At 37.0% G+C, this 16,957-nt stretch overlaps 2 protein-coding genes across 3 annotated transcripts in view; one reads left to right on the forward strand and one right to left on the reverse strand.

Annotated features, from left to right (window-relative positions):
• Positions 1 to 11,546, reverse strand: part of PREPL (prolyl endopeptidase like) — a 40,199-nt gene extending 28,653 nt beyond the window's left edge. Inside the window, exons 1-5 of the mRNA XM_051975193.1 lie at positions 11,363 to 11,546; positions 9,038 to 9,568; positions 2,448 to 2,576; positions 967 to 1,033; positions 247 to 450 (exon numbers count right to left, since the gene is read on the reverse strand). Of these exons, the coding sequence (XP_051831153.1) occupies positions 247 to 450; positions 967 to 1,033; positions 2,448 to 2,576; positions 9,038 to 9,253 (616 nt within the window). The 5' untranslated portion in view covers positions 9,254 to 9,568; positions 11,363 to 11,546. The remainder of the gene's footprint in view (positions 1 to 246; positions 451 to 966; positions 1,034 to 2,447; positions 2,577 to 9,037; positions 9,569 to 11,362) is intronic.
• Positions 11,547 to 12,235: 689 nt separating this feature from the next.
• CAMKMT (calmodulin-lysine N-methyltransferase) overlaps positions 12,236 to 16,957 on the forward strand; it is a 525,230-nt gene continuing 520,508 nt past the window's right edge. For both annotated transcript variants that reach the window (XM_051975194.1, XM_051975195.1), the window contains exon 1: positions 12,236 to 12,436. In XM_051975194.1, coding sequence (XP_051831154.1) covers positions 12,320 to 12,436 — 117 coding nt within the window. In that variant the 5' untranslated portion in view covers positions 12,236 to 12,319. The remainder of the gene's footprint in view (positions 12,437 to 16,957) is intronic.

A 16,957-nucleotide genomic window follows, 5' to 3' on the forward strand; every position in this document is an offset into this window, starting at 1 on the left:
ATTATGCTTTTACTTCTTATCCTCTCATAATTATTTATGTAGTTAAAGATATAAGACTTTTCCCATATTAGCATATAAGTTTCATGAGAGTAGAGAGCTTATCTTATTATATTTTTATTCTACAGAATCTATCACAATGTCTGGTAGATGGTAAATATAAAATAAATATTTGTTCAGTTAATAAAGTCTGCCCTTACCCTTTTGGATGCTGTCTTTAAGGAAAGAACATGTCGGCTAGAAGCTTACCAAAACTGAACACATTGGGAATGAAGTCCTCCACTTCTGGATACTTGCCAAGCTTAACAATTACACACGTAGACTCTTCAGAATCTGAGGTTTTTATGCTGGCTGCCATGTACTCCTCCCCTGGAGAAATCCTGATACGTTCAACAAAAGCATTATATAATGAAAGCTCTTCCAAACGGAGTAAAACTTCACAATTATTAAAACCTGGTACATGAAGAAAAATACATATTACAGATCAGACACTAAACTAGATATTTTATTTCAAAAAGGAATTTCATGTATTTAGATCTCAAGATAAATATCTGCTTCTAAAAGCAAGTGTATTCTTTTTTCCTCAGAATTGATGGTATGTTATTTATATTTAATTGGGACAAGAATATATATCATTATTCATTTAGGAATAAGCCCATAAATTCATATTTGCATTGCAAACATGATAAACATAATTTAAGAAAATTTTAAGAAACTCACTTTGTCACTTACGTTTTGGCAGAAGTATATCATTTTTAATACTGTTATGGCCAAATTTAGATATTAAAGTAGATTGTAATATATACACACTTAAAATTACGTTATTTTTAAAAGATAATAATATAGAGTCCATGTTGCTTATATATCTATTTGATTCCTACTACTGCATATATTTCATTGATGAACATTTATATTTCCCAATTAAGATCTGAAAAATTAAAGCATGTAAAAAAGAAAAAATAAGTTTACCATCTCCAATTTTTAAACGAAGTATGCAACCATCTTCTTCATAGTAAATAAAATCACCAAATTGTATCTGAGAAATTAAAAAAAAAGTGTTTCCATAAAAAGTGCAAAACTGACTGAATTTGTAAATTTGTCTCTTTTATTGATCTTTAAAAATGAGCTATTCAATATGTAGGCTGATATTTCAAACACCTAGATTTTATTAAAAAAAAAATGCAGAAGTATATGAACATACACTAAATAAAAAATGAAACATTATATGTCCTGTGTTTCTTCCTTTTTCATATTACTTCTGTATATGCGTGTATGGAATCAGTGAGCTTCATATATTTGTATCCCATAATTACAAAGGATTTTTCTAATTACAACCTCATGTGGCTATCACCCCCTGCCCCCGCCATTTTTTTTTTAAACTAATGAGAATACTGAGACAGAAATGTGCACAATTCCTAAGAAAGTAGGGCAGAGAGCTGAGCCTCAAGGTGCTTCTTCTGACTCCCATTTCAGGTTTCTTCTGCTATATATTATAATAAAAATTAGAATTGGAGACTCAGTGAAATTCATTAAATTTAAATTTCATTTTTTGTGAAACTCCCCATCTAGTAATACTACATTATTGTGTAATAGAAAAAAAACTTCTAGTTACAAAGAACTCACATTAAAGAAGAAATTAATTCTCTAAATTCCAACAAGTAGTTCTGTTTTTCCTGCAGGGAGCTATGGCTCTTTAAATATTATACTGGCGTAGAGTATCCTAGAGAACATTTCATTCTCTTATCACTGACCACCAAGGGAGTACTGGGAAGAAGGCATTGACTGTACAGGCACTGCTTCAAGGCATATGCCCAAAACATGATTGTTTAAGATACACAGTTAATATCCCATTGGTAAATATTGAGGGTGCATATCTGTGCTTCTTACAAATGGTTGCTATTAACTGGGGCAATTTAAGGATGACAATAAAATAATTTAATTTTAAGTTAAATAGTCAGAATGTATTTTAGTGTGTTTCCCTAAACAAAGCTACTAAAGATGCTTTTGAAACAGGAACATCACAAAACAGTTTAAAGAATGTTAATTTTATTTTAATTGCCATTAATTAGCATGGCTACTACAGCCTACTAACACTACTTTAAAAATCAGAGCTTAAATTTAGAAATTACAGTTAAACATGATAATTTTTTCTTTTATAAAATTAAATTTAAAATTAAAAATAAAACAAGTGATCTATTTTTACACTCAGAAATTTTCTGAGTTTTGTTCTGATTTAATCTTAAACATTTAAAAAAAATTATACCATACTCATTTTAAGAGTTGCAATAAATATTCTTTGGATCAAAACATGAAACAGTGAGCTGCAAATCTAGCTGGTTACTAGTAACACAAGGCATCTGCAAGTGCTGAACATAACATTTTGCTTCTTGGCTTATAGTATGGGAGATTTTTTTTTTTTTAAGAAGAGAAATAAATTATTTCCTACTGACCTCTAAATTATCCAAAGTGAGTAAATGTTTGTCATAGAATGCTTCTATTTTCTTCTTGAGTCTTTCCATTGAATCCATGTAATTTATTAAAAGGGACTTTGTGTTCTCTTGTTCAGTATTCAGAAGATCCTGTAATAAATATTTTACTAGAGCAAATTATTTTAAAGTTGTCTGCTTTCTAAAGAAAAATTCTTTGTTTCCTTTTCATGCAAGTTTTACAATGTCAGGAACACCTAATGAAGTAATAAATAGTTCGAGAGTTGTTGAAAGGCTTTTCCTAATTCCTTCTCCCTCTGATTCCCTTGTCCTCTTCCTTTTCCCCCTCTGTTCCCCCCACCCCCCAAAAAAATCCCCCTTCCACAGTTCTGTGTTGATGCAGAAATCTCATTTTAAAATCCAAACAAAAAAGGATGCACAGGACACTCAGCAACTAGAATACTGCTGTGCTCTTTTACATCAATAATTCCAAAGGACGAGGAGCGCAGAAGTGTAGCTAAGACCTGTACTCCGCTTGAGAGAGTGTGCAGAAACACCATGGGCAACGTTTACAGGAGATTAAGCAGAAAAAGAAATCCCATGTATTTTACATATTTAACACTCAGTCAGGGGTGGGATAGTAGAGAGAAAGAGAGCTAGAAACATCTATTGAGTTTTTACAAATACTGAAGTATGAAAGGAGATGCACTGCAGGGAGGGAGAGGAGGACACTTTATCTTTACTAATAAAAGCTCACATCATTTTACTCACAATAAAACAGTTATAACATAAGCAGTCTGCCCTACCCCACCTCCTCATCAGCAATAATTTGCTTCCCTTGTAGAGATAAGCAGCAGCCAAAGGCAGAACAGTTTATCTGTTCAAAAGGTGAATTACTGCTTTGCAAAATGAAGTGTCCTCTTTATTTTCATTTTAGAAAAAAATGCATTCACCATATGTAAGGAAAAAAAAATCAATGAAATAATGGACGAATTAAAGAAAATTAGTAGAAACACAAATAAACGTTTAATAAGTGCCTACTGATTGAGAATCTGCCCATAAATGTACTTAGAGGAAATAGGAATAGCTGAAAAAGAATTTGAGTTGACTTCTGGGCCACATAAATGGACTTATATGTCATGAAGGTCCTTGATTCGGGGTAGAGGGGGGGAGAATCTCAACTGCCTAGTGAATAAGGTGCCTAGCAATTTAATATTCTATTAGATGTGCTCAGGAATGAGTGCCCCTCACTAGAAGAAACCAATCTGGCCAAGCTTTCCAATCAAAAGTCTTTGCCAAAGATGACAATTACAATGATCATAAGTGCCAAAAGTAGCCATTCATCCTTCAATAATTAACTCAATAGCCAACATATCTTCATTGAATGACTGGTGTGCACATGATATTTTATTAGATTAGGTACAAAAATATAAGCTAAAAATACAGTTTTTGCCTATGATGAGTTTACAGTCTAAAAGTCTGTAGCAATATTCCAAGATACAAGTATTTAAAAAAACTCTCTGTCCCCCAGTATCCTTATCTGTTATTTACTTTCAATTTTTCTTTTTTTGTAGATACTTTACATTTTGGTTGAACTCAATCTGATTTATTTTAGGATCAAGACTGAGGTAGACAGTTATAGAACTAGGGCCAGATGTCTATACTTTTAGCAGGATTTACATTTCTTTGATCCTGACTTAAAGGACAAGAAATTGGGGCAAAATTATTTCCTAGACAAAATCAAACTATATTTAAAGATCCCTTTAGTATTCTAAATCGATTATTTATTTTAATTACTTAAGCAATTGAATAATTTTTATTAAGTGATCACTTACAAGATCTGTCCAAAATACTGGAAACTTTGGTACAGAGCCATTTTCTAATCAATGAAGCTGCCCTCACAATCTGTATATGTCAGTTTATTTTGGAGGAAAAGAAAGTGAAACTATTTTTACTAAGACACTTAAATAACTACCTATATTCACTTGGCTACTTAAATAATAGCCTTAGATATAAATAAATAAGACATCAAGAATAAAACTAGAGACTTACCAGAAATTTTAATTTGCAATTGTAACATCAGATAGTGATATAAAGTGAAAAACAGACTTGTAGTTCTCAAGAAGGGGACTGAGTAAACTGGATGTTGTTACTCACGGACCCAAATCTGATCTCAACAGGAATTCAGCATTAAGCATGAAGATTATATAGTCTGTGCCCTTACCATGATTTAATTTATACTTGCTTGCCTAATTTTTTCCTGTGGCTTTACCAACTGAACAAAGCTGAATTCTCTTGATTTTCCTCCAATCTTTGACTATTCTTTATTCTTCTCTTGCCTCATAAGCTCAATCTCTTAAGATTCCATTCTGGTCCACTTCAGCTCTCACACTGTACCCTTTTCACTGGGACTGTCTTCCATTCTTATACTCACACACTTTCATACTTACATAATATTCCATGGCTTCAATCATCATCTCTATAGGCATCTCTCCATCTCTTTCCAGGATTCTAAGTCTGTATAACTAGATTTCTTAGATATTTCACCGATACTTCAAATTTAACATGCTGAAGTGAATTTTTATAATCCTCTTCCCCAAATCTATCCTTTCCACTAACTTCTCTCTTACTGTTGATGGCACTATTATCCTCCCAATCATCCGCACATCCTGGAATTACAAATTATGGCTTCCAAATTGTGATTTTTTTGATTCTTATGCAGGTTGGCATAAGAAATTAAATAGAATTTTGGAGTTTTGTGGAAACCACAGATGACATGCAAAGGTCAACAAATGACCCAGAAAAAGTTTAGAAACTCAGAAATATAAAACAAATGCATACTATTGTATAATATAGCCTATGACCAAATACTTAACCCACATTTTACAATAAGGTTAGAAACATGGTGTAAAAGAAAAAGGAAAAAAAAATTCTGACTTCTTCTCTGGTATGAAAGGAAGGTCAAAATTTTTTCCATAGAAATTTCTAGACTATGGTGCCACCGCACCCCTAGGTCCTGTTATGTAGAAGGGATAACTATCTTTGACCCATTTTCTTTTCTTCTTTTTTAAAATAATGGCTTTTTATTTTTCAAAATACACACAAAGGTAACATTTCCCCTTGCAAAACCACATTTTTCTCCCTCTCTTCCCTCCATCTCCATTCCCTAGCTAGCAAGTAATCCAATATAAGTTATACATGTGCAATTCTTCTAAATATATTTTCATATTTATGATGCTGCACAAGAAAAATCTGACCCATTTTCTACGTCCATTCTTTCTCAGTTTCCTTTGCTATATTTTAATCCATGTCATGCTCACTGACTATGGGTTGCCTTCCCCATTCTCTTCTCATTCCTACCCCAAGACTATCTTGGACACCTTTCTTTTTAATCTATACTACATCCTCAGCTCCTGAGTTAAAAACGAACATCTCTATGTAGATGATTCCCAGATGTACATATACACAGTCCTGGTATTTCCACAGAGCTCTAGTTCTGTATTACCAACTTTCCCTTGCCTAGACCTTTCCTACTTCTCTTACTTTTCTTATATACTCTACAATCCAACTTAATTGACCTATTTGCTATCCCTTGTCTCTCTGCCTTTTCACCAGCTGCCTCCCATGCCTGAAATGTTCTCTCCTCATCGATTTCTACAAGATTTAGCACAAATCTTATCTTTTGGAGGAGACCCTCTCCTGACATTACTACCTTCCGTCCTCTCTGTGTGTATCCTGGAAGTATCTATTTGTATGACATCTCTACCATTAAAACAGAAGCCCCGTGAGGGCAGGACTGAGGTTTGCCTTCCTTTTCACCCCAGCACTTAGCACTGTTTGCTCAACCCACTGGTGACCTCTCTTCCCCTCCTCAGGTCCCAGCTAGGATGCTCTCTTTTCCCTCACTGACTCTTCCCTGCATTGCATATGTCTGCATTCCAAAGTCTATTTCCACAACATTAGCCCTTTCCTCTCTACTCTCTGATTGCCTAGACTATTAAAATAGCCTTCTGACTCCTTAGTTCTCTCTCCAATTCATTTTTTAATTTGCTCCCCGAGTAATCTTCCCTTAATCTAAAACTTTCCGTGGCTCCTCAGTGTCTACTAAATGACAAACGATTGATCTGGCATCCCAGGTGCTCTATCCTATTGATATATGGTATGATCCAGACAAACTGGGATCCTGCTTTCTGCTCTTGATCTATTCCTATGTCCGTGCTTTTTTCTCATATCAATATAGTCTAACTTAGATGCCTTCTTCCCATACATTTTCAGATAAAAGTGGTTTCTGTGTGTTAACTATTTATGTGTCTTCCCTCCATTGTATTGTAATATCCTAGGGGGGAAAAAAAGTCTTTTGCCCTCTCTTTTATGGATATGGCATCTAGCACTATTTGCACAAAAAGGACCCTTTTATTGGAGTGAATTCTTTCTTTCTATCGAGAGCTACTGTGTGCTTTTAAATCTGAAAGATATATGACACTTTTATCATAATTACTTTTTAGGGTAAATTGATAATACCATCTCTCTAGTTTAAATGGGCAAAAATCTATGATTATTAACCTGCTAAGTCAATTCATTTCATGGCATTACAGGCCTTTCCTATCTCACAGAGCTGAAGTGAGGATGAATGCCATGGATAAGAAAAGATGTATACCATATTGCTAAAATTAATGGAACAATTAAAATATTTTTACTCTTTGTAGGATAAGAAAAGATGTATACCATATTGTTAAAATTAATGGAACAATTAAAATATTTTTACTCTTTGTAGAAATTTTAACATGGAAAGTTGATATAAAATACAAGATAAAGAACCAAATATGAGAGAAAAATGTATTTTCTTATTCCTCATACTGAGCACAAAGTAGATGTTTATTTGTCAAAACTAATAGGGTAGAAAGAACAGGGTCTGGAGTCAGGAGACCTGGCTTCTAGTACCTGCTTTATTAATAACTATGTGACTTTAGACAAATTATTTCATTTCTCTGGGCCTCATATTTCTCATGCTTTTTTCTTTTTTTTCTGAGGCAATTGGGGGTAAGTGACTTGCCCAAGGTCACACAGCCAGGAATTATTAAGTGTCTGAGGCCAGATTTGAACTCAGGTCCTCCTGACTTCAGGGCTGGTGCTCTATCCACTAAACCAACTAGCTGCCCTTTCTCATTTGTTTTTTTAAAAGGAAACTAGACTGGCGGTTCTGTATAGTTCTTTCAAGTATGAAAATACTAAGATATTAAATATTTATTGAGTACATACATATGTCATAGTATGCCATGGGGGAATTCAAAAGATGCATAACAAATAGTCCTTTTTATCAAGAACCTTAAGAGTGTGAAGAGATGAGATTTACACATACAACAAAAGAAAACAAAGCAAAATAAGTACTAAATTTGAGCCCTGACTAAAAATCTTATAAAGGATCAATATATTTAAACCTTTACTAAATACAAATGAATTCCTAAAATACCTCTGTGATGATACATAAAGTACAATTTCAGTTAATTCTCCATCTCCACATTCCTTTACAAATTTCCTACTAAAACTAAATAAAAGATTGTCATGTCTATAGGCATAGGTATAAGTCACTGTAACAATTCAATAAAGATTGTAATTTAATGCAAAGCAGTCTAGGACTTGTGGGGAAGGTTTATTGTAGATTGAGCAAAGGGACTTTATAGTAAGGGGTATTTGTCTATGAAACAAATCCACAATATGAGGATTTTGAGGAGAACATTGGAAAGAGACTGCAGTTTACTTCTTCCCCCCAATTTCTTACTCCCTTGTAGACATATATAGCTGGAAGCTCTACTTATACCTCTGGTCTTTAAATCTTTGATTTTGTATGTAATAAATTTTTCTCTGGCAATTAATTTCTTGGTAATCCCCCATTTTATTAATTCATGATAAAATAAAACATTATATGTATGTATATATATATAAAATATCTCTATAAATATTTAGCAAATAAAAATTACAGTTCATATTTAAATTATATATAGTTCACTGTTCTTAACACTTTTGTGTGGAAGGAAATGCAAGAGTTACTGATTCCATTACATTAAGTAGAGCTTCTTAAACCTTTTCCATTCATGGCACTTTTTAGTTTGAGAAATTTTTATGTGACACTGGGTATATGAAATAGATGTACAAATCAAACATTTACTGATAATAAATCATTATTTCAATGGGGCTGTGATCCACAGTTTAAGAAGCTGGGATAGAAATGAATAGAAAGTGGGTCTTCTGACTCCACCACTAAAAAAAAACCCCAAAAAACAGTGGAAAGCTCTTTCGACTCTATCTTGCTTCCTCTCCATGATTACAAAAAAATTGAAGACAGTTTCTATCTTCCACATAAACAGTCTTTTAAATAAAGTAGTGTGTAACTAAGAAGACTAGAGATGGTAAAAGCAGTGTGTAGTAAAATATAAGTAACTACAGCCTTTCTTAGGGATCCTCAACCTTTTCTCAGCAGAGTTTTTGGGCAATAGCTGGATTTCCACTAGTTGAGGATTCTGTGATTGAGGGATAGTGCTAGAATTCAGTCTGTCAATCCCATATTTTTTAAATTAGAATTTGTCTACAAATAGATTAATATAATTAGTTCATACCGCATAGCAGAATTTCCGGCTTGTGATGTTTCTTCCCATTATCAGTTTCTTGTATTTACTTTGCAAACATTTAAAATTGTGACATTTTCTCACTTTTATCCAAGGACAATGATCAATGAGATGATGATGAACATGAGGCTGCTTCTGTGTGTATTTTCCAAATCGAGCAAAACTAAACTTCAGAGTTTGAAGGAAGAATCTGGCTGTCTGATGCATAGTGTGAAAGTTCTTTTTTTGTTCTGACTTTGAAATTCCCAACACACAAATGTTACAGTGTAATTCTAGTAAATTTCCAAAACATTTATGATCAGCTGTTCTTAATCCACTTCTATGCCTCCAACAGATAAAGAATAAAATATATCACAAATAATTTTTGCTAAGTTTCAGAAGAGTTCTGAAAATGTGTATGACAGTTTTGGAAGGTCAACAACTCTCCTAAAATACAAACTTCTTTCTTGGTGCATGCGTCTCTTTTGCAAAGTCAATTTTGTCAGGCTGAGACCACATGGGAACTCTACTGGAAGTTACATCCTAGGAAAAAAAATTGAGAAATTACAAATGATTATCTCTAAGATCTTATAATTATATGTACATTTTCCACTAAATAAACTGCCTTGAATTCAATGATTTTACCTATATTTGATATACATAGAGAAAACAGCCAGAGAACAGGTGTTCAATAGACCATCTTCCCCTTAATTTATTGTTCTCACAACTAAAATAATCCTTTTAAAGCATCCCTTGTCCAATAATTGGGTCTGCTTTGTGTCTAGAATAAATACAAACTCTCAATTGGATGTTTATAAGCTCTACATTTTGACTCCAGACTACTTCACATTATTTCCTTTTACATATCCTAGCCATTTCCCAAATTTCATATTCTTTTTCTCACTTCCATGCATTTGAACAAGCCATCTCTTAATTTGGAATAATTCCCTCCTTCTCTAATTTAGAATCTTCATCTTCCTCCAGGACTTAGCTCAGGTACCACTTGCTCTGTGGTTTTCTGATTCTTATCTGGTCTTCACTCTCCTTTCCTCTTCTCCTCCAGTTGGGAATGTCCTTTCCAATCCAGAATTACCTTTTCTTTCTTTATCTGTGGGTAAATTGTAAAACCCTCCTCTGCCCCCAAGAAAATGTAAACTCCTTGTAACCAGGGTTATCTTTTTTAAAAAATGTAATTCAATATTGACTAAGCTCCTATTCCTCACAAGGCACAGTGGACACAAAGACAAAACTAGAAAAATTTCTGCCTTTTAATGAATAAAGTACTGAACTGGAAATCAGAAGATTTCAGTTTGAATCCAGATCTGGCTACTGATCCATGTGACCTTAGGCAAGTCACAAATCTACCAAACCTTTTTCTTTATTTCTAAAATGATAAGATTGGGTTAAAGTTATCTCTAACAGACCTTTCAAGGTTTACATCTTATAATGGTTTATTAGCATTTATTGAATTGAAATGGGTAACAAATAATGAGGGAAATAGTTATGTTAAAGCTCAGGATGCAACAAATCAATATCCTTTAATTAAAAGAAGTAAATTTATTTAAAATACAAAAAATCTCTATTGCTTTTCTCTCCCTTAAAAAATAAAAAGCTGGGAGGTAAGAAATATCTGAGGGATATTCATCTCCAATCTCTGAGGATGACATGATGAAGGACAAAAACACTCGTATAAACCATCCCTTAGCAATCTATCAGATAAAACGCTGAGCAATATTTTGAACACAGTAGCTTCCCAGTAAATGACCTCTTAACTCAAAAAATATCTGTAGTTATGGCATTTACACCACTCTTGCAGCTATAACCTCTCTACACAGCATCAATAGTTTTCCTGATCAAAAATATTCATCACCTGCAGTATAGTCAATGCTCCTTATAGATTACTTGGCCCCTCAGGTCTCCAGGATAAGAAAGAAGCTGGCCAGAGCTTTGAACCTGTAGCCATTTTTTCCAGAACCAAGCGGCACCATCACGAGGCACCAGCAGCACTTTAATAGAAGCATTAGTGGATGGATCTGGGATGAAGCCATGACAATTTTCTTCTGTAGGAGCCAGTGAGGAACATTCGGATTTGGGGGCAAAAATCTGTTCTCCTAAAAAAAGGGGGTAGGGGATAGAAAGCTGAAAGAATCCCCTTGGTCCTCAAAAGGCTAATAATTCTGCACCATCACCAGCGGGTAAGCTCCTGGAGAGCAGGAAATAGATGAAGCGCTCTATCTGGAGTCAGTGACCCTTAAGTTCAAATCCTGCCTCAGACATCTCCTGCCAAGCCTCTTAGCCTCAGTTTCCTCCTCTGTAAAATGGAGTTAAGAGCAGTACCTATTTCCCGGGGCTGCCTTAAGGTCCCAACGTTTCGCGAACCTTAACGCGCCGTATAATCGCTGGCGATTACTAGTTGACTGTTACTCCTCAGCCTTTGGCACCTAGTGAGCGCTTAATAATTGCCTGCTAACTGACTGTCGCCAGGATGAAGGCAGGCAGCTCACGTTTCCAATGGCCCTTCGGGACCTCCAAGAGTGGCACCAGTTCGAGCCTTTCCTAGAAATCGGCCGCCAAGAGTTCCACACCAGGATGGAAACCACGCCCACTGTGGAAAGAGGAACAGGTCCTAGGGCAAGACAACCTAGTGAAAGCGGGGAATCCAGAGAGACACGGGCCACTGTCCCACCTCGCAAACCCAGTGGGAGGAGGGGGGAGAGGGCAACGGGACGAGAAGTCTCTTCCAGTCCTCGGTGCGGAGCGGAGCAGTGGGATGTGCGAGCCGGCTCAGGGCAGACGCCGCCGGGACAACCGCCCCGACGCAGGCCTGCTTAATCTAGTGTCGAGTGGTGCGTCTGCAATTGACGCTCCTCTTCTCGGGACACTTGATGCCGCAGATGCCATCTTTATCGCGGGCTCGCTGTGCGCGTATTTTCGAGAACTCTTTAATTTATGCACTTTGCCCTGCTATTCTTTGAGTCCGCACTGCTCCAGCAAAGAACCAGAAGCAACATAGAACACACGCTTCCACTTCTTTCCTATAAACTTCTCGCCATGCTTCGACCTGCCCTCATCCAAGATGGTCACCAGGATGGGAAGGTGTGCTAGGAAGTAGAGACAAATCGATCGCCACGCTTCTCGTTCGCGGTTGCCAAGGTGACGCGTTTACCCGGAAGGGCCGTGGACCAGAGCCGGCTTCAGCAGCTAGGCCACGCGGTTCGGAGTCTCGGCAGCCGCAGGTCCTGGCAGCTAAGAGGCAGGCACGCAGGTCCTGGCAGGAAACGGCGGCAATGCGAGATGGAGTCGCCAGCGTCGGGGGAAGGTTCTGGAGCAGCAGGAGAGCTCGTAGCTGGGGAGCCTAGGTCTGCGTCTCGGGGGTCCCTGGGAGCCGCCAGGTGGAAGCTACTCCGGCAGGTAAGCCCGGGTCCCCTCATCCTGCAAGTCGGGCTCGCCCCCTTTCTTCCCTTCCGCGAAGCGCCTGCCTTGGCCGGTCACTTCTGGGAGTCCCCCCCGGAAACAAGCGGCCACAAAAAAGTATTCCGGAGCGCAGCCGGCCCCACCTGCCACGACCCTCTCCTCAGCCTAACAGTGGTTCCCACCCAACGTCTGGTCGCTTCTGGCTGACATCCTGCCCCCTCTGAGTCTGTCTTTTGGGATCTATGTAGACCCTGAGCTCCTCTTCTGTAGTCTTCACCTCCTCCTATTTCCCCACTCCATCTCCTCTCGCAACTTTTATCTCACTTATTGACCACCCACTGGGTAACTTCTGCTATAGACGTTTCTAGAGCGTCTTATCAAAGATACAAATTACGAGGTAGGAATTCCTGGGGGCGGGAAAACGAGTTCGAATCCTGCCCCAGACAGTTTCCAGCATTTCGAGTGACGGAACTTCTTGCAGTCTCCGTGTCCTTATCTGTAAAATGGGCATAATACTAGCAACTACTTTCCAGGGTTGTGGAGAGGAAGGACCTTTTCCCAGTAGTGAGATCTCCAGTTTACTCATACATAGCCCAGGTGGACTGCTCAGTTCATCTCTTGGGCTTTAGGCAGCCCTAGAAATCTCCAGAAGATGCTGGGAAGGAGCCTATTTGCATTGCTATCAAGGGAGCATCCTTGCCCTAAAAAGCTCCCTGTACTAATATATTCTTATACTAATAAATACTAATGAGTAAATAAATTAGATGTGTGCATCAGTATACATGTATACACAGTTGTATGCACACAGATCCTTATGTGGATATATCTTTCACAACTGTATTTTAGATGTGTTCATATTTGTATATCTTTAGATATTTGTGTATATATGTATGTGTGTGTGTATGTATGTACATATATACATACATATATATATATATATAAAGAGATTATTTTCTAATGATCCCATTTATAGCATCTTTGTTTATAGTGGTGTGTCTCCCCCATTAGAGAGCAAGTTTTCCCCCCTGTTTCCTATCCTCAGTCTGTGGCCGGGACAGGTGTTGAGAGGTTTTGAATAAAGAGTGAAGGGTGACAATTACATTTCCCAGGAAGTGCCACCAAGGGTGGTGGTGGATGCCAGGAAGAAGATGGAAAAGTGAGAAAGAGTAATGATGATGGCTTTTGTGACTTTGGGGGGCCTAGGGGACATCCCAGCTGGAGACACAGAGCTGAATCTTAGAGACACGAGGGATAGACTGTCAGTTGGGGAAGGATCTGTGGGAGCTGCTGCTTTTTCTAAATGAGCAGGATGCTGTTGTTGTGGGCACTGTCAGTGATGTATTCAAGTATAGCTGAAGAGGAGATTGTTGGCCATTAATAGTGCTTTTGAGTTGTGTAAATGAGAAGATTGTTTATGATAAAATAAACCATGCTGTGGTTTTTAGTTTGTTCTTGTGGCTCCCTCTGCTCCTCTGACTGTTCCCTAACTTTGCTCAAGAGCCATATTTGCCTTGAGATTTTTGTGGATTATGAATATTTCCCAGAATTCTTCAGTCCTTGCCACCCTATTTGAAGTGGCATTTTTTAGCATTCATTGACCCATTTCCAATTGTCCCGTTTCATCTGCAACAGCAGAGTCTTTGCAAACTACTCTGAAGCTAGAATACCATTCCTTTGTGGAGATACTGGTAGCTTTTTAGTCTAAGATCTGCTTTTCAGTGTGTGGCTTGTAAGTGACATTATGTTATTCCAATAAAATGTGTCTTTGATATAGCAAGATAACAGAATTTTTAGAAAATTGTATCCATTTATGCCACATTAGCATTAATACAGTAAGGATATAGTCTAAATTGAATTTTCAAAATTACAAGTTATTGTAGTCATAAATAATGAAGTTTTTAATTTCTTTCCTTTTTTGTTCCTGCTAAATAAACTCTTTTAGCCTATCAGTTACAGAGCAGGTTTAAATCAGTTTTTATAGTATAGGGAGTTACCTCATTAGGGAATTCTCTATGTCATTGAAATCATAGGTATGCCCCTTCCTCTTCCCCCTAAAAAATTCTATTGTGAAGATCTATTGGAGGTAATTACTTTTTTTTTCTTTCACTGTAATAAGAACAATAGGTCTCCTATAAAAGCACCTTCAAAGTCTGAAGAACTGGATTTAAGTCCTGCCTCTGATACATGATTGTGTAATTTTGGTCCAGTGATTCAATTTTTTAGTGCCTCTAGGCAAGTCTTTCAGACTATATAAATTGCAGAGAAAGTGCCCACCTGCCTTAGAACCTCATATATCAGTGAAATCATGCATCCAGTTTATCACTTTTTTTTTTTTATTTTATAATAGCGTTTTATTGACAGAACCCATGCCAGGGTAATTTTTTACACTTTCAGCTGTATATGTTTACTAATCAGAATAATAACTGCTTTTCATACTGATAGCCATCATTCATTTATTCATTCATTCATTCAGCAGACAAGGTTTATGGTTTGTTCATTTCAATAATACAGGGAACTACAGGTTGAGAAAATGTCTTCTACTAATGGAATTAGACATCTTGCCTATAACGTAGACTTGAGAGTTTCCCAGAGTCACTGTTAAAGTGAAGTTTGCTCAACCAGCATATATTATAGGTGGCTTTTGAATCCAGGTCTTTCTGGCTCAAGAAACAGCTGTCCATCTGCAAAATCTCTGACAAATATATGTCAGTTAAACTTTTGCTGTGCCCCAAGATTTATTGCCATGGACAGAAAGCTGGCCTTCAAGGTCTGAAGAACTGGATTTAAGTCCTGTCTCTGATACATGATTGTGTAATTTTGGTCCAGTGATTCAATTTTTTAGTGCCTCTAGGCAAGTCTTTCAGACTATATAAATTGCAGAGAAAGTGCCCACCTGTCTTAGAACCTCATATATCAGTGAAATCATGCATCCAGTCTATCACTTTTTTTTTTAATTTTATAATAGTGTTTTATTGACAGAACCCATGCCAGGGTAATTTTTTTTTTCTTTTTCTTTTTTTTTTTAATAACTTTTTATTGATAGAACCCATGCCAGAGTAATTTTTTACATTATCCCTTGCACTCACTTCTGTTCCGATTTTTCCCCTCCCTCCCTCCACCCCCTCCCCCAGATGGCAAGCAGTCCTTTACATGTTGAATAGGTTACAGTATATCCTGGATACAATATATGTGTGCAGAACCCAACAGTTTTCTTGTTGCACAGGGAGAATTGAATTCAGAAGGTATAAATAATCCGGGAAGAAAAACAAAAATGCAAGCAGTTTATATTCATCTCCCAGTGTTCTTTCTTTGGGTGTAGCTGCTTCTGCCCATCTTTGATCAATTGAAACTAAATTAGCTCTCTTTCTCAAAGAGATCCACTTCCATCAGAATACATCCTCAAACAGTATCATTGTTGAGGTATATAATGATCTCCTGGTTCTGCTCATTTCACTTAGCATCAGTTCATGTAAGTCTCACCAGTCCTCTCTGTATTCATCCTGCTGGTCATTCCTTACAGAACAATAATATTCCATAACATTCATATACCACAATTTACTCAACCATTCTCCAATTGATGGGCATCCATTCATTTTCCAGCTTCTAGCCACTACAAATAGGGCTGCCACAAACATTTTGGCACATACAGGTCCCTTTCCCTTCTTTAGTATCTCTTTGGGGTATAAGCCCAGTAGAAACACTTCTGGATCAAAGGGTATGCACAGTTTGATAACTTTTTGAGCATAGTTCCAAATTGCTCTCCAGAATGGCTGGATGTGTTCACAATTCCACCAACAATGTATCAGTGTCCCTGTTTTCCCGTATCCCCTCCAACATTCCACATTATCTTTCCCTGTCACTCTAGCCAATCTGACAGGTGTGTAGTGGTATCTCAGAGTTGTCTTAATTTGCATTTCTCTGATTAATAATGATTTGGAGCATATTTTCATATGTCTATAAATAGTTACAATTTCTTCGTCTGAGAATTGTCTGTTCATATCCTTTGACCATTTATCAATTCATCCAGTCTATCACTAAGATAAAGAAAGAAGTATGACATGGTCTCCTTTCTTAAGGAACTGGTAAATGAAAAGAGCTAAGAGACAGCTACGTGGTGCTGGAGTTAGAAAGATCTAAGTTCAAATGTGGCCTCAGTCACTTACTGCCAGGGTGACCTGGGGCAAGTCAATTAATCCATTTTTTGCCTCAGTTTCTGTACAATGAACTGGAGAAGGTTTGCTAGAAAGCAAACTACTCCAATATCTTTGCCAAACCCCTCTTTCCCTAAATTGGGGACACTGTCTATTGAACAGCAATCAACTAGCAAAAGAAAAAAGACATATATAAAAATATGTATAATACAAAATATACTACAAGTATATAGAAGTCCACAAAGCATTATAGCCTAGCTTCTTAAACAGTGGCTTGCGACCCCATATGGGGTCTCATAACTGAATGTAGGAGTTGCAGAATTATAATTATCCCAGTAAATGTTGGATTTATATACCTCTTACATAC

This window comes from Antechinus flavipes, chromosome 2 (genome assembly GCF_016432865.1).
Source record: "Antechinus flavipes isolate AdamAnt ecotype Samford, QLD, Australia chromosome 2, AdamAnt_v2, whole genome shotgun sequence".
In the NCBI taxonomy this organism is placed as follows: Eukaryota; Metazoa; Chordata; class Mammalia; order Dasyuromorphia; family Dasyuridae; genus Antechinus; species Antechinus flavipes.